Source organism: Anopheles merus, unplaced genomic scaffold (assembly GCF_017562075.2).
Source record: "Anopheles merus strain MAF unplaced genomic scaffold, AmerM5.1 LNR4000456, whole genome shotgun sequence".
In the NCBI taxonomy this organism is placed as follows: domain Eukaryota; kingdom Metazoa; phylum Arthropoda; class Insecta; order Diptera; family Culicidae; genus Anopheles; species Anopheles merus.
Window position 1 is genome coordinate 1 of NW_024428036.1, and position 24,522 is coordinate 24,522.

At 44.5% G+C, this 24,522-nt stretch overlaps 5 protein-coding genes across 6 annotated transcripts; 3 read left to right on the top strand and 2 right to left on the bottom strand.

Annotated features, from left to right (window-relative positions):
• Positions 1-4,612: 4,612 nt before the first annotated feature.
• Positions 4,613-7,675, top strand: LOC121602447. Its single transcript, XM_041931209.1, has 3 exons — positions 4,613-5,410; positions 5,605-5,754; positions 5,877-7,675. Exons 1-3 carry the CDS (start codon positions 4,718-4,720, stop codon positions 7,599-7,601), a joined length of 2,568 nt encoding a protein of 855 aa, XP_041787143.1. The 5' UTR covers positions 4,613-4,717; the 3' UTR covers positions 7,602-7,675.
• Positions 7,676-8,651: 976 nt separating this feature from the next.
• LOC121602448 lies at positions 8,652-18,312 on the top strand. Its single transcript, XM_041931210.1, has 10 exons — positions 8,652-9,477; positions 9,558-9,707; positions 9,790-11,503; positions 14,679-14,896; positions 14,958-15,689; positions 15,743-15,848; positions 15,945-16,121; positions 16,781-16,995; positions 17,083-17,941; positions 18,010-18,312. The coding sequence occupies exons 1-10, from the start codon at positions 8,773-8,775 to the stop codon at positions 18,207-18,209; spliced, it is 5,076 nt and encodes a 1,691-aa protein (XP_041787144.1). The 5' UTR covers positions 8,652-8,772; the 3' UTR covers positions 18,210-18,312.
• LOC121602441 lies at positions 12,515-13,972 on the bottom strand. 2 transcript variants are annotated; one of them, XM_041931205.1, is made up of 4 exons: positions 13,826-13,972; positions 13,254-13,750; positions 13,053-13,184; positions 12,515-12,984 (listed from the first exon to the last, which is right to left on the bottom strand). In XM_041931205.1, the coding sequence occupies exons 1-4, from the start codon at positions 13,929-13,931 to the stop codon at positions 12,580-12,582; spliced, it is 1,140 nt and encodes a 379-aa protein (XP_041787139.1). In that variant the 5' UTR covers positions 13,932-13,972; the 3' UTR covers positions 12,515-12,579. The 2 variants fall into 2 exon arrangements, with proteins under 2 accessions (XP_041787139.1, XP_041787138.1); XM_041931204.1 differs by having other exon boundaries at positions 13,254-13,971.
• LOC121602439 lies at positions 14,447-16,286 on the top strand. Its single transcript, XM_041931201.1, has 4 exons — positions 14,447-14,896; positions 14,958-15,689; positions 15,743-15,848; positions 15,945-16,286. The coding sequence occupies exons 1-4, from the start codon at positions 14,462-14,464 to the stop codon at positions 16,133-16,135; spliced, it is 1,464 nt and encodes a 487-aa protein (XP_041787135.1). The 5' UTR covers positions 14,447-14,461; the 3' UTR covers positions 16,136-16,286.
• Positions 18,313-18,405: 93 nt separating the features above from the next.
• Positions 18,406-23,944, bottom strand: LOC121602442. Its single transcript, XM_041931206.1, has 8 exons — positions 22,363-23,944; positions 22,136-22,298; positions 21,566-22,073; positions 21,304-21,474; positions 19,628-20,322; positions 19,240-19,533; positions 18,943-19,159; positions 18,406-18,871 (listed from the first exon to the last, which is right to left on the bottom strand). Exons 1-8 carry the CDS (start codon positions 22,731-22,733, stop codon positions 18,678-18,680), a joined length of 2,613 nt encoding a protein of 870 aa, XP_041787140.1. The 5' UTR covers positions 22,734-23,944; the 3' UTR covers positions 18,406-18,677.
• Between the last annotated feature and the right edge of the window lie 578 nt (positions 23,945-24,522).

Consider the following 24,522-nt stretch of genomic DNA (forward strand, 5'->3'; position numbering starts at 1 on the left):
TTATTTCAAATGAAAATACGTTAAACACTAGCGCCATCTCTATGATGATTCGCTTCTACACTGACGCAGAGAAGAGACTGCTAAATCCCCTTTTTGTTTTTCTTCGCAATTCCAATGCGTATTGTTTTATGTACTTCTCACATCTTTGCATTGATTTGGAAAAATTATAAAATGATTTTCCCAGGTGTTTTGTCCAATAATTCTCACAAATCTTGCCTCACACACTTCCTTGCAATTTGTATTTAGAAAAGTTGTTTACATCGAAGCAGCAGTGAACAGATTACTTTGACAGAAGTGATCGCCTCACTGGTAAATGACAGTACTTTCCTGTGGGACACTTTTGTAACACCATGTCACGTCGGTTTGTCGGTGCTTGAACTTCGATTCCCTGCCAACTGTTGAATTTGTGCTTTTTAGTTGGCACGTTTTTCGTTACAAAAAATTACTGAAATTTTTCTCGGCATACCATGAGATTTTAAAATTTTTTTCAAAACCCGAGTTTTCCATCCAAACGCATGCTTTGTAATTGAAATGTCAGCCAACAATCGACGCGGTCAATTCAAATGTATGCCATCAAAAAAGCATTCAATATTGAATTCTGACTGAATGTGTTAAAATTTGTCATAACCTGGCCATGGAACTTATCATAACCTTTAACCGGTCTTTCAACTGATCCTGACACCATACCGATCGTGGAATCGATCCCGATCCCATACCGCAGTGGTCTCCAACCTTTTAAGGATCACAGTTCAATTGGCTTTGAAAACAGATTGGCCGCGGAATACATTTTGTGGACTTAGAATCTTTTTGATAAAAATATGTTGAAATCATTTTCTAGACATTCCTGTTGAAATGTTTATCTCGATTATGGTGAAAAAATACACGATGTGTAGTATATTAAACTTTTCTATAAAAAAAGGAACAATTCTTTCGCGGACCATTTCTTTTCACGCCACGGACCACAGCTTGGATAACTGCTACAAAAACCATACCGGTCCTGAACTCATAACGATACTGGAACCGATCCTGACCCCATGCAGATTCTGTTACATACGGGTACTGGAACTAATCTCAAACTCATACTGCTTGCTTTTATAATTCGGGACTTGAATAGTATCTGAATCTGTCTCAATCATGGCACTATGCAAAGCAGTCTAGTTGTTTGAATCGAATGAGGATTATCGAATGAAGTTTTGATTTGTTTTTTTTTTTTTTTTTTTTTTTTTTTGGGGTGCTAAAATTAGGCCAATATATGAAAAAATCCCGAAAAATCACGCAAAAGAAAAATCACGTGCAACTATAGAATTCTGACTGTACTCGTATCATTCTTTCCTTACACCTCGAAACACTCAAAACCAAGTCGGCGTTGCGTTTTCCATAACCAAAGTTGTTGCCATTGTATGGATGTAAACTAAACAAAAATCATCCAAGCTACCGCTGGAAAGTAACGCTGATCAGCCTTTACTAGAATTTTATAATAGAGATGACCAATACATTTTAAAAATTTCTAGAAAACAAAATCAACATGCACTATCGCTATACCAACTTTGATGGTATGTTGAGGAGACCGTGAATGCTTGTTAATGTTGTACCTGTTGCTGTATTCACTCTTTCACAAGCAATTTTTATGTTAACAATTTTTTACGGCATTTAACAAATTGCTTCGGATGTGTAACCAAAGAGCTTTACGAAACTGGAAAGCAGAATGCCAATTAGAGCTGAGTTTCACCAGGACTCCTTGAAATAGCAAATAGGAAACCGATTACAGGGTTTTCCGATAGAACTCAAGATCGCGGGACACTTTGATGTATCGGCGGAAGTCAATCGCAAGACTGCGGAGCGATGCGTAACAACGTTGACGATACCGGGAACTGAGGATTTGTATCGCAAGACTGAGGCACTCTTTTTTCGGGCACCCCAGGGACGTATAACTTGACAGCATACATTTTTAAATTTCAAATTTAATGTGTTAAGAGTCTGCATCATTAATCAATTCGCTTACAAACAAATAAAAAGCCATTACAGTTTACTTTTCCAAGCCCCAAACAGTGGTAGCTCATGTTATATGTTATATGTCCCTGGGGTGCGATAGTGTGTCGCAGTATCGTCAATGATGATGCTTTCTCATCGTACATAAATTTTTGTTGTCTCGCCTTTCAAGTTTCAAGTGCTAATGTTTATAAACATGATTATGTTTATGGAATATATTCCCTATCAATTTCACTCTTCTTCTAATTATTCTTATTTCGAGATTAGTTCTAATCCTTTATGTATGTTGGATTTATAACAAATATCCGCCTGCAGATAGGCAACCTGCAGGACTACTAATCAATACGATATAGACATCATGGTAGATTATCACTGATTCTTCGATAAGGAGCCATGATGTAAATGTAACCGTGTATCAATGTAACAATCGCTAGAAGCGCATGCCTGTGTTTAGGCCATAGAACGCACAGAAATAAATGCATATGAGATTAGAAAGAAAAAGCAAATTGTCCGGAGTCGAAATTATATCATATCCTCAACTCGACACTTGCCTAGAATCCTTCGGTAGTCCTTGGGGGGTAGCTGGACAGCTGGACACTTTTGGGCGCTTGACCCCTCCTCACCCCCTTACCCTGACTCGATCAGTTCGGCATAGTCCAACGATCAGTCGTTTCCTCATCCTTTCCCACCCTCGACCTGATCAGTTCGGCATAGTCCAACGGTCAGTCACTTCTTCCCCATCCCTCGACCTAGTTAGTTCGGCACGTCCAACAACCTGTCAGGTTCTATTCCTTCCCTTTCCTGTGGCAATTCCAGTCGAATTTTTCACCGGTTTGTTCCTCCTTCCCCGCCCTCCTACCTTGGTCAAGTCACGGTGGTAGTTGCACCTCCTGCGGCGCTCCCCAGCCAATGTACTAATTACCCTAGTTGTCCTAATTCTAATTGTGCCATGCACATTGCCTACCGTAAGGCGTCAACAGTCAACGTTTTCACATATCGTCCCGCAGTCTTGCGATTGACTACTGCAGATTCATCAAAGTGTCCCGCGGTCTTGAGTTCTATAGGAAACCCTTGTAACCCCACCCGGAATTTCATGCGTAGATAAAGTTTTCTGTGGCTAAATGGATAAAGCATGGGTCACAGCGTTGAATGCCAACATAATTGAAGCTTAAAACTCTAAATCCAGACATTAGGAGATGAGCAAGCTATTAAAATAAAACCCAAGAAGAAGAATAATCACAGCGTAAAATGACTGTTGAAGCCTAAAAGCCTGGGCAGCCAGATGCACTAGATTAAAGATATAAATTACCCTACCGATCTGTAAATCTTTAAACAGTACCTGTACGAGGAACCAGGATACGAGCAAGTAATTAGATACCTAAAAGTAGAATGCTAGATTAGAGCAGTGCTCTCCAATATTTTTACCGTTTCCAGACTTGGCTTTGAAAATACATTTGCTGCGGCCCACATTAATTGAGGGCATACATTGTGGAAACTTAGCTCAAAGTTTATAATCAAAAATATGCTTTAATCTTTTTCTAGACATACTTGTTGAAAATTATACTAATATTTCTTACGCTTTGCATCAAGGGCCAGTACATAATGATTAAAGGATATTAGACGAAAGGTATCAGGCACGTGCTAATGCGATCGACAAGCGATCCCAAGCTCGATGGAAGCGTAAGGTGAAGCAGGTCCTGCCGGACATCATACCCTTCCTGAGTTGGGAAGATGCAGTTAAGAAATAGGCTACCTCATAAAAAAAGGCTATGATTAAAAAAAAACAACCGCTGTCGGGAGCATAAACCGCTTGATCTCCTTTAACTGATTTGCGCGGTATATCGATGATGTCATATGTGTGATACTTTGGTCTTACATGGTTTTAAAAGCAATGAATTGCAGTTTGATGAAAAGAACAACACTGCTTACAATGCACAACATTAAAACAATTCACAGCCACAGAAAAACTAGTCAGTTCGGCGAGTTTGAAATTATACTAAACCTGCATTGCAGAAGTCGGAGCACCTCAGAGATAGGAGATTGCACATCGAACCCCGCGTCAGTGTTTATAGTATACCTATAGCTTAAGATTGTATCCCTTGTAAAACATACAGCATAATTACAGGTTCAAATTATCGGATAGGACTACAGATAATATAGTTTTAATAGCTGCATACATGTTTTGATATTTATCAGCCAAAAATAGACAAAAGAGGAAGTGTACTATTGCCATGCTTCTGCAACCCCTATAGTTGTGTCGTTAGTACAATTGAACTATTTCCATTTTTTAGGCGGTCAAGGTTTTGGCCCCCGGTAGGGTAATCCATGATTGCTAATCTTAGCTGTAAATAGCAATTTCGAATCCCCCTAGCGTCCTTTCAATCGCCGCAGCTATACTTGAATAAAAATAATAAACGTTATTATATGCATGTTACATATTGTCAACAGATATCTTATTACTTAAAACTAAGTAAAACCAAGCCTTAACAAGAAAACGAAAAAAAATCAGCTCCCGATTTCAATGCCGCCACTCCACCAAATAGATAACGTATCTCGCAGGGTGGGGGAGCGCGCGACTCAACACCACGCGTAAACAGCTCGCTTGAAATTAGTAATGCGCGAGCATCCGACTAGAACGGTTCGGTGTTTTGAAGAGATTTCCCGTTTGTGAACGCAACCACCCTTCGTTCTGTCCCAGCATCTAATATTGTCGGTACACGGCTCAACGATGGCGTCATCGAAACCCGTCTCAATTCCGGAATGGATGACGAGCAGTTTTTTTATTGATGCGATCGCCAAAGCGTTCAACATTACGCTAAGTGAATTCAGCATCGAGCATTTGGACGTTCGACCGGCTACGGAAGCCGGTGACAACTTTGTCTCGATCATGTACCGCGTGAAGCTGACGGTGCTGCTGAACGCCGAGCAGGATCCGAAGATCGTTTCGCTTATCGTGAAGGCGCTGCCGCAGTTGGGCCTCTCCGAGGAAATGATCACGTCGATGAACGTCTTCCCGAAGGAGATGGCCGTGTACACGGAAATATTGCCCGCCTTTGAGGCACTGTACAGTGAGCGAGGGGTAAACGTTGCCTTTGGTCCACGCTGCCTAAAGCACTGCACCGAGCCGACGGACATTATCGTAATGGAGGATTTGAAGGATCGCGACTTTCAAATGGCCGAGCGCCAGAAGGGGCTCGATCTCGAGCACTGTCACACGTTGCTGCGACGGTTGGCCCAGTTCCATGCGGCCTCTGCCGTTTACTACGAGCGGAATGGACCGTACGATGCGAAGTTTAAGGAGGGAATGTACGCGGAAAAGAACCGTGCCATGTTCGAGCAATTCCAGGCACAGCATGACCGATTCATGTACGACGTGATGTGCAAATGGCCAAACAATGGGAAGCTATACGCAGAGCTTATGGTGAGTAGGAAGAAGGCAACCAACGCAATGACTTCACAACCCTGTGCAAACAATAACAAATCGTACGATCATTTGATGTCATAAGGACTTTTTTTCTAAATGCATCCCATCATGCAGTGTGCAATTTGTGGAACTAATTTTGTGGTACTTTGCTCTATCTTTTCCCCTCTCTCACTCTCGCTCTGTGTTTTCAGAAAGGTTGGGGCATGGACATGTTTGATGCGATGTTACGCATCACGAAACCTGACCCGGCCAAGTTTAACGTGCTAAACCACGGTGACATGTGGTGTAACAACATGATGTTCCAGTACGACGGCAGCAGCAAGATCAAAGAAATAACGCTCGTAAGTAGGAAGAGGAACCCTTAACGAACTTGAACGATCCGACATTGGCCAATTCCGAACGGTTTATCTAATCCCGCAACTATACCCACACACACACACACACACACTACCCTTGATTGCAGGTTGACTTCCAGATGTGCATGTGGGGCTCCCCGGTAATTGACCTTCACTATTTCATCTTTTCCTCGGTGCGCGCCAACCTGAAACTGCGCGAGCTAGACCACTTGATCTGTTACTATTACGAGCAGTTAACCGAGAACTTGACCCTGCTCCAGTACGGCGGTGCGCGTCCCTCACTCCAAGACCTACACTCGGATTTCACCGAGCGGCAGCTGTACGGACTCAGTACGGCCTTTTCCGTGTTTCCCATCTGCGTGATGGAGAAGACGGAGAATGCCTCGATCGATCTGATGCTGGACCAGGGCGACGCCGGAACCGCTTTCAAGCAGAAGATGTACAACGGACCGGCGTACGTCGAGCAGATGGCTCCGATCCTGGAGTACTTCTACAACTCCGGCGCATTCGACATCAACCAGCTGGGCAGCCAGCGTCCGGCCGAGATCGAGTGCGATCACGCACTCCACCTGCCGCTGTGGCTGGATCGACGATTTTTCGACGACGTAGTAGCGGCTAAGCTTGGACCGTGCCCGGCCGGCGAGCGACGACACATCCGTAACGTACGCGTGGCACTTGCGACCAGCAAGGGCGATAACTACGCATCGATGCTGTACCGCGCCAAGGTCGACGTACTTACCCAAGGCACTGGGGTGGTGGAGAGCTTCTCGACGATTGTAAAAGCACCGCCGAAGGGTGTGCTGGCGGAACATACGGCGTACCTAGCCTTCTCGACTCGCGAGATACAGATGTACCGGGAGTTGTTGCCTGCGTTCGAGCGACTGTACCACGATAAGGGCGAGACCGTACGCTTCAGCCCACGTTGCTTGAAGGTGTGCGAAGCCATTCCGGCGGACGTGATGGTGCTAGAGGATCTGGCACACAACGGCAACTACCGCATGGCGGACCGTCGTGCGGGGTTGGATCAGCACCATACCGAGCTGGTGCTAGAACAGCTGGCCAAACTGCACGCCAGCTCGGCGGTGTTTGTCGAGCAAGGTAACACCCTTTCGGGCGACTTCAGCGGGCCGAAGGTGATTGAAAGTCTCAAAACGATGGGCAAGGAACTGTTCCAACCCATGCTGGACAGTTTGGTCGAGTTTATGGCGGACTGGGACTTTTTGACGCCCGACCACTACACCGATCTGAAGGCAGCGGCAAAGGACGCGTTCGATCAGCTGGCCACCATTATCACCCCACGGGAGGATCGTTTCAATGTGCTAAATCACGGCGATCTGTGGGTGAACAATGTGATGTTTAGCTACGCATCCGGTGCCACAGACGCACCGACGGCCACCGGCGTTACGCTGCTCGACTTTCAAATGTGCTGCTGGGCCTCGCCGATGGTCGATTTGCACAGCTTCCTGTTCTCCTCCGTTCGGGCGGACCTGAAGCTTACCCATCTGAACTACTTCCTGCGCTACTATCAGGAAAAGTTGGCGGACAGTCTGGTGCTGCTCGGGTACCGGAAGCGCATCCCAACGCTGCAGCAGCTGCTGGTCGACTTTAACGATCTGCTAATGTGTGGTTTGGTGAGCGCCCTGTTGGCACTGCCGTTCGCGCTCGTTCCGAACGTGGAAGATGCTTCGCTGGACGCTGTTGTTGAAGGCTCGACCGAGGCTGGACAACGCTTCCAGAAGCAGATGTTTGACAATGAGGAGCTGAAAACGCAACTGAAGGTCTTGCTGCCTTACTTCCGCAACCGGGGAGTGCCACGTAAAGGCAGTTTGTAAATTAGAAATCTGTAGAGAGTAGAGGAAGCAATGTAAACACAAGGAGTAAATAAACCAATGTCTATTACATAGTAGTTTATATAAAAAAGTATGTCTTTTTGTTAGCGTGACTGTTTTTGGTTTTTGGTTTATGCGTTTTAAATAACTAATGGTCAAACCGCAATGTAGCGGACATACGCAACCGTTTTTTAACACAACCGATGCGTGCAAACACCGTCGTCAGCATGACTTTCAATTTCAACCGTGCTTCACCCCATTCATCCCAATCATCTCCGTTGATTTCCTATACAAATGACGTAATTAGGCTACACATTATATCTTCCGCCTGTACCTATTGGCAACGCGCCTCTATCATAGTCGCGCGCCATTGCAGACAATGCGCGCGCGCCCCCCGCATCGTAAATGTGCAACCTTGTGCTTATCAAACGTTCCCCTAAAAGGCATTTGTGCTCGCAAAATTCTTATCATTTGTCCACCTCCAAAAAAGGCCACAATTGTGATTGGAACGGAATTCGCGCCAGCAACCGTCTAAACAGAAGACCTCACAAAACAAACGGTAAAGATTGCGTGAGAAATCCGTACGCATGGCGGCCGGGTGGGCGTGTGTGTGTGTCTGTGCTGTTGCTCTAAACCCCCCCCCCCCCCCCCCTATCCTCCCTTCGATCTCGGATGGGGGTCGCAATGTATATGTTTACGAGCAATAATAACAAAGTTTGATGAAATCGATGCCACACGACACTGGCTGCGTTTCCGTCATGCGCGAGACCCTCAAAAAACCGACCTGCTGCTCTCGTATTGGGGCGAGCGTTCGTTCAAATGTTCCACGCAGAGTCGGTGTACTTGAGGGTGGGGTAAAGATTACCACCAAAGGGGTATCCCCATATCGTGCAGAAACCCTTTATCGTGGTAGGCTCGAACGAAACCGCCATCCTGTACGATGGTCGTCGGTCGGTTCGGTCCACTCATTAGACTATCTGGGCGGGTTTAGAAAAGATAACTTTTACGCACACTTTCACACGGTACCATTTTCAAGTCTCGCGCCACCGGGCTTTGATCGTGAGTCAGTATTTAATGGTCTCTCAAAGCAAACGGACCAAACCTTTCCCAGTCGGTTGTGTAGTGTACAAGTGCAGGTATTAAAAACTATACAAATATAAGCTGTCAGTGTACAATGACATCATCTGCCAGTGCTGCGGTGAGTGTTCCGGAATGGATGACAAAAGAGTACTTTGTCGATGCGATAGTGGTGAAGCTGGGCAAACCGGCCACTGATTTTACGATCACCGACCTGGACGTTCGGCGCGCAACGGAGGCGGGTGATAATTATGCCTCCATTCTGTACCGCGTGCGCGTTTCGGTCCGTCTGCACAATACCGACGGCGCGCCGATGGACATTTCGCTGATTGTGAAGGCACTGCCAAAGCTTTCGCTGACAGATGAAATGGTGAAGCTGATGAACCTGTTCCCGAAAGAGATCGCCATGTACACGAACGTGCTGCCCCGCCTGGAGCAGCTGTACCATGAGGCGGGCCGAACCAGCGTGCACTTTGGTCCGCGCTGTCTCAAGCACAGCACCGAACCGACCGATGTGATAGTGCTGGAAGATTTGCGCGAACGCCAGTTTACGATGGCCAACCGGCGGCAGGGACTGGACATGGAGCATACGCGCCTGGTACTGCGCCGAATGGCGCAGTTTCATGCCGCGTCGGTCGTGCTGGAGGATCATCGCGGCCCGTACGGGGAGCTGTTCCGGGAGGGCATGTTCACCGAGAAGGGGCGCGCGATGAGCGAGCAGTTTCAGAAGGGACAGGCCGATTTCTTCCAGAAAATTATGCGCTGCTGGTCGGAAAAGGCGCAACATTGCGCCAGCGTGATGGTGCGTATTAGTTTGGCGAAGATTGGTTTGTTTTACTACTGTTTGCGCAGCTTGGTGACGTGTGCTTCCCTCCTTTACAGCAACATTGGGGCATGGATTTGTTTGACTCGCTGATTCGCGTAACCCGCGCCAATCGGAAGGGATTCAACGTGCTGAATCATGGCGATATGTGGTGCAATAACATTCTGTTCCAATACAATGAGGACAGCACGGTGAACGATATCTTGTTGGTAAGATTGCGATGCTCTTGCAAAAAAAAACGCTTGGAAGAAGAGCAAGGCGTTGACTTATTGTTTGCTTGTCATATTCCAGATCGACTATCAGCTTTGCTTCTGGGCTTCCCCTGCAATCGATCTGATCTATTTCATGTTCACCTCGGTCAATGGAGATTTCAAGCTGTCGCAGCTGAACTACATGGTGCAGTACTACCACGAGCATCTCGTCGACAGTCTGAAGTTTCTCGGGTACACTGGTACCGTGCCGCTGCTGAAGGAGCTCCACTCGGACATCATCTCACACCATCTGTTCGGATACATGATTTGCTTTTCCATACTACCCATCTGCTTGATGGAGAAAACGGACGACGCCTCGATGGATTTGATGCTGGATCAGGGCGCGGCGGGCGAATCCTTCAAGCTGAAAATGTACACCAATCCGGTGTATGTGCGGCAGATGGAGCAACTGATGGAGTATTTCTTCGACATGGGTGTGCACGATTTGCTGCAAATCGGAACACAGCGCCCAGCACGTATCGACTGTGATCCTTCGCTAGAGTTGCCCCTCTGGTTGGATCGCGAGTTCGTAGAACACATTGTTGACGCTAAGTTTGGCACTGCACCTGGTGATAAGCGAACTGTCCGCAGCGTATACACGAAGAACGCAGCGAAGAAGGGTGACAGTTACGCTGCAGCCCTATACTCGGTCAAGGTGGAGCTGCTATGGAAGGATGCTGGCGTGGAGGAAACACTCTCGCTTATCGTCAAAGCGCCACCAAAGGGAATTGCCGCATCCTACTCCCTAGATAAGGAGGTGTACGTGCGAGAGCTTTACCTGTACGAGCACCTAATTCCCGCCTTTGAAGCACTTTACCGTAGCAAGGGAGTATCGGTGAAGCTAGGACCACGGTACTACAAACCACGCGTCGGTTTACCGGTGGAGGTGATCGTGCTGGAAGATTTAACAATCTCCGGATACCGTATGGCTATCAGACAGGATTGCTTAGACCAGGCTCACTTGGAGGTTGCACTTAATCATCTGGCCCAGTTCCACGCTGCTTCAGCGGTCTATAGCGAATCGGGCAAAACGCTACCCGCGATACTCACCGCATCGTCCGCCGACCGGCAGATGGCAGCAAAAACCGATCACATGTTTGCCCCTTCGCTGGACAGTTTGTTTGGATATATGAGAGAGTGGGATTTTGCGGGCGAATTTGTAGACGATTTGGAAACCGTTGCAAAACAGATCTACCAGCTGCTTGTGGACACGTGGACCCTCAATCCGGATGGTTTCAATGTACTCAATCATGGCGACGCCTGGCTTAACAATATGCTGTTCGCATACAACGACTACGATGGGTCCGTCGATCGTATGGCACTGATCGACTTTCAATTTCCGTCCTGGGGCTCGCCCGTGTTCGATCTGATTCACTTCCTGTTCTCCTCCGCACGGGCTGATTTGAAGCTCTCCAAGCAAGCTTACTTTTTACGCTACTATCAGGAACGCTTGGTGCACAACCTGGTGCTGCTCGGGTACGGGAAACCACTGCCGACGCTTCGGCAGCTTCACCTTGATTTTAATGATCGTTTGACTTTTGCCATCAAGACTGTCGTGATCGATTTACCGTACGTGCTGGTAGACGACACAGACGATGCATCGCAGGAAGCGGCCATCGTACAGACGGAAGTGGGACAAAGGTTTCAGAAGCTTCTTTTCAATAATGAGCGCTACAAGGAGCAGCTGAAGGATCTTTTGCCATATTTCCGATCGCGAGGTTTGCTGACACCACTTGCCGCTAATAGCAAGCGAGATCAATGATTAAACGATTCAAATGAACACTAATGGAATTAATTTGTAAAAAAAGATACATAGAGAACTCCAGAAGGTCCGGAACCAACATAATTCGCTACGATAATTCGCTCTACTATTTCCATGAAACAAAAAAGATAATTTCAGTTTTATATATTCCTGTTTTCTTCCTCCTGAATTAAAAAAATCCGATTTCATAAGAATAAATATGTAAAATACCATTCAGTTGCACAGATTTTCTCACAAGAAGAAACATTTCCTCGCAAGAAAGATATAAAATGGACCCTGGATCACCCTGGGTTATTGCAGGGTGATGTCTTGGAACAAAATCGATATCGATCGAAAATGTATAGAATTTTACTATTAAGCTCCCCGAAGATATTGGATTAAGTTATTTGAGTATTGCTATACAATATATACCTATCGCAGCCTATGGGTGATACAGGGTTGGTTTTCGATTTTTTTTAGATGATTCCATTTTTTTGGTTTGTTGCAACGATACATTGGGTTTTACCCAGATTTTTTTTTAAATAATTTGTATTGCAGGTCGATTCCAATATAAAATTAATAATAAATAAATTGTTACAACGATCCATAAATCTATGACATATGGTGAATAAATCGTGGGAAACCCTGTAATGTAAAACAAACTGGGTAATGGAAAACAAGCTGTAGAACTATGGACATAAAAGCTGAGCTACAAACAAGTTAGAAACATTTAAAATGAATTTATGGAATATGTTTTTTAATACATCAAAGCCTTTATCAAGTATATTTTTTTTGACAAGGCTAAGAGAAAAAAATAAACCAAGAGAGATAAATGCAAAACCCCATTTTAAATTGAAATTTGAAAAGTATTCAAATTCCAATAAACATATTTCTTGAATTTCAGGCACCTTGTGCAACTTCAACCTTTTCCGAATTTTTATTGCAAGTACTTTACAAATTTTTAGTATACATTTATAAAACCATTGAAATTCTTTAAGATAAAAACAAATGCAGTTCTATAATATTTAAATATTGCGAGTTTGACACAAGTTTATTTCACTTCCATTAAGTTTAAAAAAAAATTGTAGCTCATTTCAACAACCGTAATTCATAAAGCTTGGGAAGCAGCCGATCAATCAGTGCGACGTATGCCGGATTGTTGTACACAAGTTTCCGTAGCGCAACGCCTTCCGGTTGCTCGGATGTTATCATTTCCATATCCGATGGCTCCGTCAAACCAGTCATCGTAATTGCTAATGCTTCCGATAGAGGCGGCAGCAACAGTACACTGCGACGCCTCATCTGATCAAGCAACTCCGTGTACGTTGGAATCGATTTACAGTACTGCAGCTGTTGTAATATTTTTACCAAATGTTCATGGTAGTATTGCAACAGCTCCTCCAACGAATCACACATCAGTTCCGTAGCGGATGTGGCAAAGAAGTACAGCAAATCTGCTGCAGGCGACCCATACGATGCAGTTTGAAAATCCAGCTGAGGAGTAGAAATACACAAATAAAGACTACCTCTTACTCGTTCGATGTGGCTACTATTATACTTACAAACCGTAGATCATCCGTCCCGAACATAACATTGTTGGGCCACAGATCGCCATGGTTTAAGACTTTCAGCTCAGAATGATGCACCTGCTGTGCCTTACAGCATTCACGCAGCAATTGTCCATCAAATTTGATCTGTATGAAAATAATAAATAAAAACGTTATAAGCATTGCTCAAGGAGCGTGTAACCGATCTGCATTTACCAGTGGCTGCAAGTATTTGGCAGCGATGTTACGATCACGCAAACTTTGTACAAATGCACTATATAACGACTCGTAGTGTCCCCGCAGTGCGTCAATTGTGCGTTCCGAAATTACACCCTCAGCAAAGACATCCGAAAACGCTCCATTTTTCTCCACATAAAGCACTGATGCGGCATGAAATTTGGCCAATTTCTCAAGTATCCTTTTAACATCTGTTACAGAAAGACCGAAACTTTTCTCCCGCATCCGAAACTGACTGCGCGAAAGATCCTCCAGCACAATTACCGTGTCAGGGTTGGTAGTTGTTTTGAATACTTTTGGTCCAAATCGTACCGTTTCTTCTTCGTTCTGCACGAGATGCTCAAAGGCGGGCAATAGCTTCTCGTACACTTCACTCTCTTTGGGAAAAACGGACAGCAATTCGACCAGACCACTTCCGAATGCTGTGTCTGTTTTTTCCTTCACAATATATGACAGTGATGTCGGCTTCGCAGTTCCTTTGTCAAAATTTAGCTCGATCAACACCCGGTAGATATTGGACATATATCCTGCCGTTTTTTCATTCGCCTTACCAACTTCAAATGATGTGATTGTAAACGAATCAGTACACTCCAGGGAAAGATCGCGTGCTATTACGTCCTTAAAGAATTCGGCAGTTTTCCAACTTGCTTCACTCATTGCACACGGCGTTGCTCTTTCCGTCAGAAATTAAAATTAATACTGAGCAGAGTGTTCGCGTTGTTGCTGATACTGGACCGGGCGTGCATGTTATAGTGAGAGATAATGCATTACATAATATAATGCAACCTTGACGAATACAATCGAGCATTGTTCTACACTAATCGGAACTAGTAGGTGTAATTTCCCTTTCTTTTTCTTTTTAACCTAACGTCACGTAAAATGATAACATTATACAAAATTTGTGTGTACTAAATAAAGTATTTTTATAGGTTTTGTCTTTTAGAGCGTGTAGTTTCGTATTTTACTTTGAACAACGGGCTTTTTACATGGATATTTTGAAAACAGTTTTAATTTTTTTATCGTATCATTTGCCCTGTCCTAGTTTTTTTGTAATTATCATTAGCATACATGATGATCATCTTTAAAATAAAATAAAATAGTATCAACCCAGGCACAGAAAGGCGCTGCCAGATTCTAGACACTTAGGTAATGCCTCAGCTGTGCTTATCGGTTAGCAAAATTTAGGAATGAAGCTTTTATCAACGAACCTACCTCACACATTACTGCAATACATAGTCATAATGTGCTATCAGTATGTAAAAAATAAAACAATAATTGATAACACCAGTACATCTGAGTCGTACTGTGTTGGTACGGAGTCGGTCATTGGACGGCAAAGTGCTGCGGAACTGAATCGCGCCGGAAGTGTTTTGCTGTGTATAAGAATTTTTCTGCGCTCATCAGGACTTTGCAGTGCTCTTGAAATGGCCTACTTCAAGTGGATCAATAACGACCTGCTGACGGGGCTACTGTCTGAGCAGCATGGAACCAGTTTCAAGCGGCTGATTGCCTACGATGTTAGCTTTGCCACCAAAAAGGGAGATAATTATGCGAGTGAAATGTATCGTGTGTCGGTACAGTACGACATCGGGAACATAGTGAAGAAAAGGATAATTCTTAAGGTGATTTGTAAACCATCGAAATAAAGAACAATAAAAAAAAACTTTTTTGCATGCCCTGCAGGTGATGCCATCGGGAGAACTACAGCAAAAAGTCATGGAGGAGAACAGTATCTACTCTAGGGAGATAGAAATTTACAGTCAAATAATGCCCAGGATATACAAGCTCTTAAGGTCGATTGGTGATGTTTCGATCATTTCGCCGCTCTGTTTGGCCACCGCCAACATACCCAAGCAGATGCTTGTGTTTGAAGATGTTAGCGAACAGAGCTTTAAGATGGTTGATCGTCGCCTTGGATTAGATTTAGACCATGCTCGCTTAGTGATTGTAAAGCTTGCCAAACTGCACGCCTGCTCGCGGATTGTGTACGAAGCTGAACCGACTCTGTTTGACCTCATGATGCAAGGATGCATTTCGGAGGATCCCAAGAAGCAAACGTTCTTACCCTACTATCGACGGTGCGTTGGTCAGGTGATGCGTTTAGTACAGCAATGGAACAAGGATGGAAGATGGAACTCGATTCTGGGAAAACTGGACAAGCTTCGGGACAAAATTATTCCCTACGGATGTGATGTTTACCACCGACGGGACGATTGCTTTAACGTACTTAATCATAACGACATCTGGGTTAACAATATGATGTTTCAATTCGAGCAGGGAACAGGAGTGAAAGATGTTCTGCTGCTGGATTACCAACTATCCTTTTACGGTTCCCCAGGGATAGATCTTAATTTCTTGCTGTACGGTTCACTGCAACCGGAAATTCGCAAATTACATCTCATGGAGTTAGTACAGGTAAGGTTTGATGGAACCAAAATGAAATTCAGAATAATTCAAACCACTTTTAGCTCTATCACACTACGCTCCGTGGAACGTTGGAGCAACTGCACTACGGAGGAACCATACCCAGCCTGCCAGACATCCACGTGGAAATCATTCGCAAGGGATTCCACCGTAAGCTCATACAAACTGCATGACATTAACCTTCCCACTTTAGAGGGTAAGATAAGAAAGTTTATGACACAATTTTACTGCCTTCGTCCACGACAGGTGTCAACGCCGTCTTTCAGCAGATGCCCGTTGCCATGATGGAACGTTCGGAAGATGCGGACATGGATTTGATCTTGGGAGAGGGCGAACGAAGCGAAACATGTCGTCGAGAGCTGTTTGACAATCCACGATACGTCAGCATTTTGCCAGCCCTGTTGCAGGAGTTTGATCTAGCCGGTTACTTAGATTAATCGTAACATTTCGTAATGTCTATGCATAACGTCTAGCCGTAACGTCAAACAAAATCAAACAAACTGGTCAGGTATGAGGCCTCACTCGGCGATAGTTTTAAGCTTTCATGTTAAGCAAGATATTAAATATTTAGAAATAAACTTCGGACGACTTGGTGCAAATGCCCTATGATTTATGGATAGCATTAACTGCTTTGTTCATTCTTTATCAACGATAGCTCTTTAAACTCATACAGAGAAATAAACTCGTATTTATAGCGCACTACGTCACTAGAGCTTTCGTCACTAGAGCGATTATGTAGTACGAGTACTGGGCCGGTAATTGCATCAACCAATCCCAGCTCGGGGATGCAAATTGTACTTCAGATTGATTCAGCTAGCAGTGCATCTTGGCCACTAGTAGCGATACACACAGGTTTCAATTGCTCAACCAATCTAAGAAGCACACCTCGCAGATGATGTCTTTCTGGATGTATCAAATACAGCACCAACAATTTATGACACCAGAACTAGATCTACGTTGACGTCACTTCCAATGGTAGTGGCCGTTTGGTATAAAGACTAACCGAGCGGCAGGTGCTCACTCACATAGCCACCGTTTCTTGTGACTAACAGCACCAGTGACAAACAGTCGGAAGTAAATAATAATGCCAGAAAATACCTTACCAGCTTGCCTGAACGCATCCGCCGATGCACCGGACTGGCTAAACGAAGTTTACGTGGAGCAAATGCTGCGCTGCGCGTTTAAGGACGCATCAATCAAAGTGCGCAAGCTGGATGTATTCTATGCCGTGCCGAAAGGGAACAACTATGCTAGCATCATATTTCGCATCGGTGTTACGTACCACTCCCAGCTACAGGTAAAGATCTCGCCGGCTGATAACAGACGTGGCGCAATATTTTGCCTTCTTCACTTTTCGATTTTTTGCACATTATTTCCTTCACAGTACGAAATAGCACGCACCTTCATTGTCAAAGGTATGATTACGGAGGGAATTGCGGGCGAGAAACTGCGCCAGTACGACGTGCAGCGTAAGGAGATGGACGTGTACCAATTTGTGATTCCCGAGCTGAAGCTCCTGATGAAATCGATCGGCGAGCCGGGCGAGCTTTATCCTACCGCGCTGATAGTGGATCGCAAGCGTGAGGTGATCGTGTTTAAGGATCTGACCCCGGAAGGCTACCGGATGGTGGACCGGACGCAGGGCATGGACATAGTGCACATGAAAATGGCTATCAAGCTGATGGCCAAAATGCATGCCAGCTCGCTGAAGATGCGCGAGCAGCAGCCCAACATATTTGTGCCGTACAACACGTGCATCGTGACGCGCGAAACAGACGCTTTCTATCCGATGTTTGTGCACATCTTTAACGCACTGACGGATGAGGTTGGCAAATGGGGATCGGAATGGAAGTACTATCATGAGAAGCTGCAGCAGCTGGCACCGAACTTTGTCGAGTACTCACAGCGCGTGGTTGACAACGATCCGGCCAGCGATGATTTGTGCGTGTTTGTGCAGGGTGACATGTGGGTGAACAATTTCCTGTACAAGTATGATGGACAGGGCAATCCGATCGATGCGGTTCTGCTGGATTTTCAGTACTGCACGTACGGCACACCGATGATCGATTTCTGCTACCTTTACTACACCTCGGCTAGGGATGACATCAGGCAGAACTGTTTCGATGAGCTGCTCCAGTACTACTACTATCAGCTGGTGGACTACGCACGACGGTTGCACTATCGGGCGCGGTTGCCAACACTCTATCAGTTTCTGCAGCAAACACAACGGAAAATGTTCTACGGTATGACCAGTAGAGAAATACTTAAAATCATTTTATAATGATTTTCTTCATTTTTCCCCTCACTATAGCTGTGTACTCCACCTTCATTGCATTACCGGTACAGATGAATGACAATACGGCTGATGCCGATTTCGAAGCATTGATGTGCAACGACGAGCGGGCACGGAACTTTAAGCGCATGGTTGTGGCGAACGAGAAATACCAAACTATCCTGCGCGGTTTGCTGCCACAGTTCGATCGCAAGGGTCTTTTGGACAAATTGGACTAGGCTCCATTTGGAAAGTCTCAAATATTTTTCTACCTATCTTTATTATCAATAAACAAAATCCAGTAAGGTCTGAAGCCTTTCAAACGCTGGGCCTGTAACAGTGGTTTAGTATTTGATCCGGCTTAAACTGGAAGACGACATGCATGACAAAGCATAACTCCAACACACATTAAAATACACTGATGCAAAAGGGAAAGAAGGAATTACTGATAATAACAACACCAAGCTGATAACGCACACTGCTTCCAACGGTTTGTCGAAACTGTCCAATGTTTCGTCCAAGCCTGCAGCTCTATGCAAACCAAATACGTGACATAATTTATTTTATTGTGTATTACGGCACGATGCATCAGCCGGAAATCAATGGTCTAAACACAAAGAAACGTCTACGTCTAGAAATACTGGCCAATACCCTTGGATTCCAAGTGGAACACATCTTGTGGGTGTTTAATCATAGACAGAACCGTGTCAACCCTTATTGGGCCCGGTCGCCATGAGACGCGGTAGCAGAATGGAAAGAATTTCAATAAACTTTGGGTTGCTGAATATCTCTTCCCGGGCGCGAATCGCCTCCTCGTGATCGCCGAGCATGTTCTCCGGCGTGGCCAGCTCGCTGTTTTCCAGTATCAGTGGTGGCACAATGCACGTCGTTACGATCAGCGCTAGAAAATTAAACCGAGCCCGAGATTAGCTTTGTTGTGCGCCGCATTTTGTATGCAAATCAACTGCTTACCATGGTCGCGTTTGGTTGCCATTTCCGACTGGACGCGTGCCAGATCCGGCAGCGGACCGTCGTATTTAAATTGGTGCAGTGCATCTCGCAGCTCGTCGGTGTACAGCTGCACCAGCTCCTCAAACCCGGCCCGCTGGATCTCACTATTGGCGGATGAGTACAGCAGGTGGTTTAGATCGAATGCGGGCGAGCCGGCGAAGCTCTCCTGGTAATCCACCTAGAGCAGAGTGTAAGGCAAAAGCAGTTTTTGAATTTGCACATCTAGATTAACTGAATCAGTGCATGCCGCTAGTGTACCATGATCACATCGCTAACCGTCCCTTCCGTGTCGTACTTCCATAGCAGATTGTTCAACCACATATCGCCATGGTTCAGCACGGTGAAGCACGTTTCGTCGCGTTCGTAGCTTTTCGCCTCCCTTTCAATGGCGTGCTCCAGAAATGAACGAAGGTCATCAGTGTACCGTCGCAGCTCGGGCACCTTCTCCGTCTGATCGATGCAATGCTGAATCGCGTTGGCGTAGAACAGATGGACGGGATTACCCTCGCTGGCGAAGCTGCTACTAGCAAGCACGCTGAATAGGTCACGATTCTGTAATTAGGTACTATGATCAATTAACATCTGTTGCTTTCCCACCATAGGATCGCGTAGACTTGACGGGTGATCGCATAACCTGTTACGCTACCTTGCGCCAAAGCACAGCTGTAGCTGCGTGAAATTTGGCCAACTTCTTCACCGCCAGCCGCAGGTGGGGCTCATCTAGCCGTGCCCGTCGGTCCGGTTGCCGGTAGCCCTTGACAGCCAAATCCTCCAGAACTAGTGCGTGCTCATCTTCGTAGATAAAGCGCGGAGCAAACTGTGTACAATCACCGTAGCTGGTCAGGAGCTCGCGTACCGCTTTCAGCACCGGTCCGTATACGGTTTTCTCTATACCGAACACGTTGAGCTGATCCGCGCCTTCAGCAAGCTCCGGGTTTGCTAACTTCGTTTTCACAATTAACGACACCTTCTCCGTGCGGCCCTGCGGTTCCGCACTTGCTAGCGTGTAGTCTACGGTAGCACGCACAATGGCACTCATGAAATTCTGCCCGTCCGGGCATCCGGCAGCCAGTTCGTACCGCTGCACCGTAACGTCTGCATGAAGGTATGTTTCCAGTACGCGCGTAAAATATTCCCGATCAATCCATTCCAGTCCCGGCGCCGGATCCGTCATGATTGCGGTAAACCCTCCGGCGATAATCTCACTCGTACAGGTGCGGCAACGCGATAACCGGTCGAACGGCCCGAAATTGTGACTGGCCCACACAATCAATCGCGATGTTGCTTTACAACTGGTCCCGCAAAATAAACGCATCCAATCTAAGCCCGGCGTGTCGGCTGCTGCTCCTCACACATACACCCATGTCGTACGTACGAGCGCACTTACACCAGCGACCATCGGTCCAAAGGGGGTGAGATAAAAGGTTGTGTCGAACCTCGACATTGAATCATATGTTGTGCAGCAACGCTTTGTTCAGTTTGATGCGCTGGCCAAACGGTATCAACTGTTTGGTATCGAATAGAATACACCCTACACTGTGCCACGAAGGGCATGTCGTGACACATACACGTAAATCAATGGAAGTATGTTATGCAGGCGTATTAAGGGGATTTTTTCCTGCAGGGGTTGATTTCGGTTTACAGGCAGCTGCAAAACAATGCTATAACTCATCACTATATGAATGGACAATCATATCCAGCTCCATCAATGATTATATATATTTTTAGTGTAGAATTTAGCTGTTGTGCTACCATGTTTTGTCTAATGTTTCTACCTCTTTAACTATTTAGCTATCCCACAAGATCACGACATTCAAAGGTTACGTAGATCAATTGATCTTTCACTGCTATTGTTAGATCGTCCATTTGTAATATCGGCAAGTCAGAGAAGCTCCGTCTTTAATTTTATTAGCAATCTATGGCAAAGCTGATCGACAAGTAATTCTAACATAATGGTTAAAAATTTCGTTTGAAGCCAAAAGAAATAAAACATTTTTTTTTTGTATTGATCTTGAAATGACGACCCAAAATGTACTTCTCAATCATTCAATCATTTTATTGCAGATACCCATTATCATCTTTGCCACCATACACTATCTCAGCCAAAACTGCCACGCGTTCTGTACCAGCACCGCACGACAGTCGCGTACAAATGACTTTGCGAATCTATGCTGGCTGATATCGTGGGTTGTTCTGGCACGCTTCGAACGATTACTTGCACAGTCGATTATTGCTCTGCTAGCAACTGCTTTATCAAACGATTTTAATCACATGGTCTGACGTAAAAGATACAGTCCATTCGCACACAGAAATACTAAACGCTTGATAGTGTGCCTTGATGTAGGAAGCGCGTTAGCTCGGTATGCATTAGCTTCTTGAACTCTGGATTGTTGAGGACGGGATTATCTAGCTCTCCCTTAAGCAAAGCCTCAATATCGATCGCTGTTTGATCCATGTAGCGGAACGAACTAAAGATTGCGTAGTGGATTAGCTCTGAAATTAATGACAATGTTTTACTATCCTGTGAACTGTGTCAAACAAGTAGAAACAACCTCATCTTAATTAAAATGGTACGGTAACTTACCTAGCGAAGCATACCGTAGAAGCTCTATCTGCAAATCCAGCAAGGACGGTATTTTCCCAAGATATCCTAGCCGCTTCAGTAAATCACTGTACTGTTGATAATACATATATATCAACTCAGACCGATGTTTGTCCTTCACCTCTTGAGTCGGTATCATATCCAGTAGATAGTACAAATCAACCGCCGGTGTGGTCCAGCAACAGATCTGATAATCAAGCAGTATCGTATCGGTGTGTCGTCCTTCAGCATCGATTTTGTGCAGCATATTTTTACTATGAAAATCTCCATGTATCAACACGTTTTGATACGTCTTCGAATGGTTGTAAAATGATACGTAAAGATCACGTATATTATCCTGGAACTTTTGCAATGGCTTTGCAAAGTGTGCAAACTCCGGATACCTCTTTGTGAGGTGCATCAGATCCCCAAAGCCCTTGGTGATCATACCTTCAAACCCTATAAACTTGTCCCCCATTGAATAAGTGTGTCTTTCAGCAAATGTTGAGTCCTACATGTGATGAGAGGATAGATAAATAATGATCAGCACACTAGAACAATATTGCTACTTACAGCGCTTTCCAACATCACGGACGCAGCGTGAAACATAGCAATATCCTTTACTATTGGCTTCATATCGTCCAACGTGCTGATGAAATCGCCCATCACCCATCCCTGGTCACTAATATCTTCCAAAATCAGGATCGTGCGGGGCTTCAACGCACCGTAAATGTATCTATAATTATATTATATGCTTATGTCATATGTTCACTACACTCTTAACAAACTTTAACACATACCGAGGATATTTGTACTCTTCTCCTATCTCTTTTAACATTCTTGTCATCTCCGGAAGAACCTTGCTGTACATTTCAATTTCAATCGCAAACAATCCATCGTCATCCAAAAGCTCTTTCTTCAATCCGTCAGCTTCTGGCTTCGTTTTCATGATGATGTTGACCGACATCTCTTCATTTGAACGCTGGGATCGATAGGTGACGGTCGTGCGAAACATGACACTAGCGTAATGGTCCCCTTTATTGGTGCCCGGACGTAAAACACATGACTTTATTAACTCGATCGTTGGATCGTTATTTGATTCGCGCATCACATCACGGAAGAACTCGTCGTTCAACCAACCCGGAGCCTCAAGCTCGTCTTGATTGTACATTATACTGGTAATACACTTTAAATATTCGCAAGTTTACAAAAGTTAACGTGATGTTGATATACGTTTGCTTTAACAGCGTCAACCAAACTGTCTTGCTGTAACAAACTTCCCATCTTTAAATAGGAAAGCAACCATCACACGCTTTTATCTACACTGCTGTTCTAGTGTTGGTGAGCGTATTCCACAAATCAGCAGATAAGTTTGCAAAACCACTCGAACTCTCCCCACTGCTAAACATCGTTCAAGCGTCAGCGTAAAGCAGAAACAATTATGAACAAACGGCGATTGGAATATCATCATCGCTACCGAGATCATTATCTATCCATAGATACTACAAACATCATACCTTAATGTTATGTTGGATAAATTGTCTTCTATAAATTACGTATTCATCTGTAGAAATGAATCATTAGAATGTTAGAGAAATATTATGCAAAAGAGTATTATTATTGTCATAAACTATTTTTATCATTATTTTCACTATTGTTACATTTATTAAATGTGTTGCTCGACTCCGTCGTGTTCCAACCAGCTGCGAAGATCCCTGCGATTCGAGCAGCATTATGCCCGCTGCATTCGCGAACCAAGAAGAGTGACCTCGCCCTATCATCATGTAGTGTCCTAGTCAAGATTACCTAGTGTAGGATCTCGATATGATTACAATTTTGGATTAGATGTACTGGTAGGAAGAATATTTGTATGAATCTAATGCACTCAATTTCTCATTTGGTTACTGACTATTTTAGTTTTCACCTTCAAGCGCTGGTCACAGAAGACATATTCTATTGACCAACATTTTCTTCGAAAACATAAGATAAATATTTTCCCATATCCAATTCCTATCCTGTCCTCAAAATATAGTTTGCTGTGCAGAATCTAATTAGGTGCGCAAATTTGCCCATCGAGCGTATTCTACCGCACAACAATCATGTATGCGGCCAGCACTTCAACAGTTCTTAGAAGTAGTGGCACTACTAAGCTCACCCTCGGCTGTTAATCACGACGCGTGAGTGACCAAATGATTAGCTAGAATATACACTTTAATTAATGTTAGAGGCAGCATTTAAAAAGAAGCAAATGTACAAAATATCTAATAGCAGTCGACCATACCCAGGAAACATTGACTAAGTCTTTCACAGAATACTTAAATATAAACAAAGTATTGTTGATTATGAGTGTGCTAAGCAACAAAATTTTAAAGGCCGGGCTACATTGATCGTACTCCGTAGTGTAATTTTGATTTTCACTAGCGCATCTGGCGGCGGCTGGTGGAAGCTTTTTTTGATCCTCGAGAGAATGGTCGTGCCGGATCTCAAAATTAAGTAGTTTTGTCATAGTTGTTTGATGCGAAAATGGCTGAAATACTTGCACAATATGTTTATCTATCAATTACAAACATTTTCCAGTCCAATTAAAGTAAAAAACATGGAAAAATAATATATTTTCTGGAGCTGCTCCAAATTGTTTGGCAAAATGCTTCGGTCAGCCGCCGCCTGATGCGCTAGTGAAAATCGAAATTACACTTGCGAGTACGATCAATGTAGCCTGACCTTAATATGTCTTTTGGTGATGCTAAACAGTCTTAAAATTTGTAAAACTTTTAAAACGTTTTGAAGAACCATATTTTATTCTCCGTTAAAATTATTTTTTATTATTTTTTATTTGAGGCTTGGGCATTACGAAGAACTGATTTTTTTAAACGCATATTAAATCTGGAATGAGGAGATCTTCAAGATCAAGATCTTCATGGTTCATGAATGATGAAGAGATCTTCAAGATTCTTTTTTTG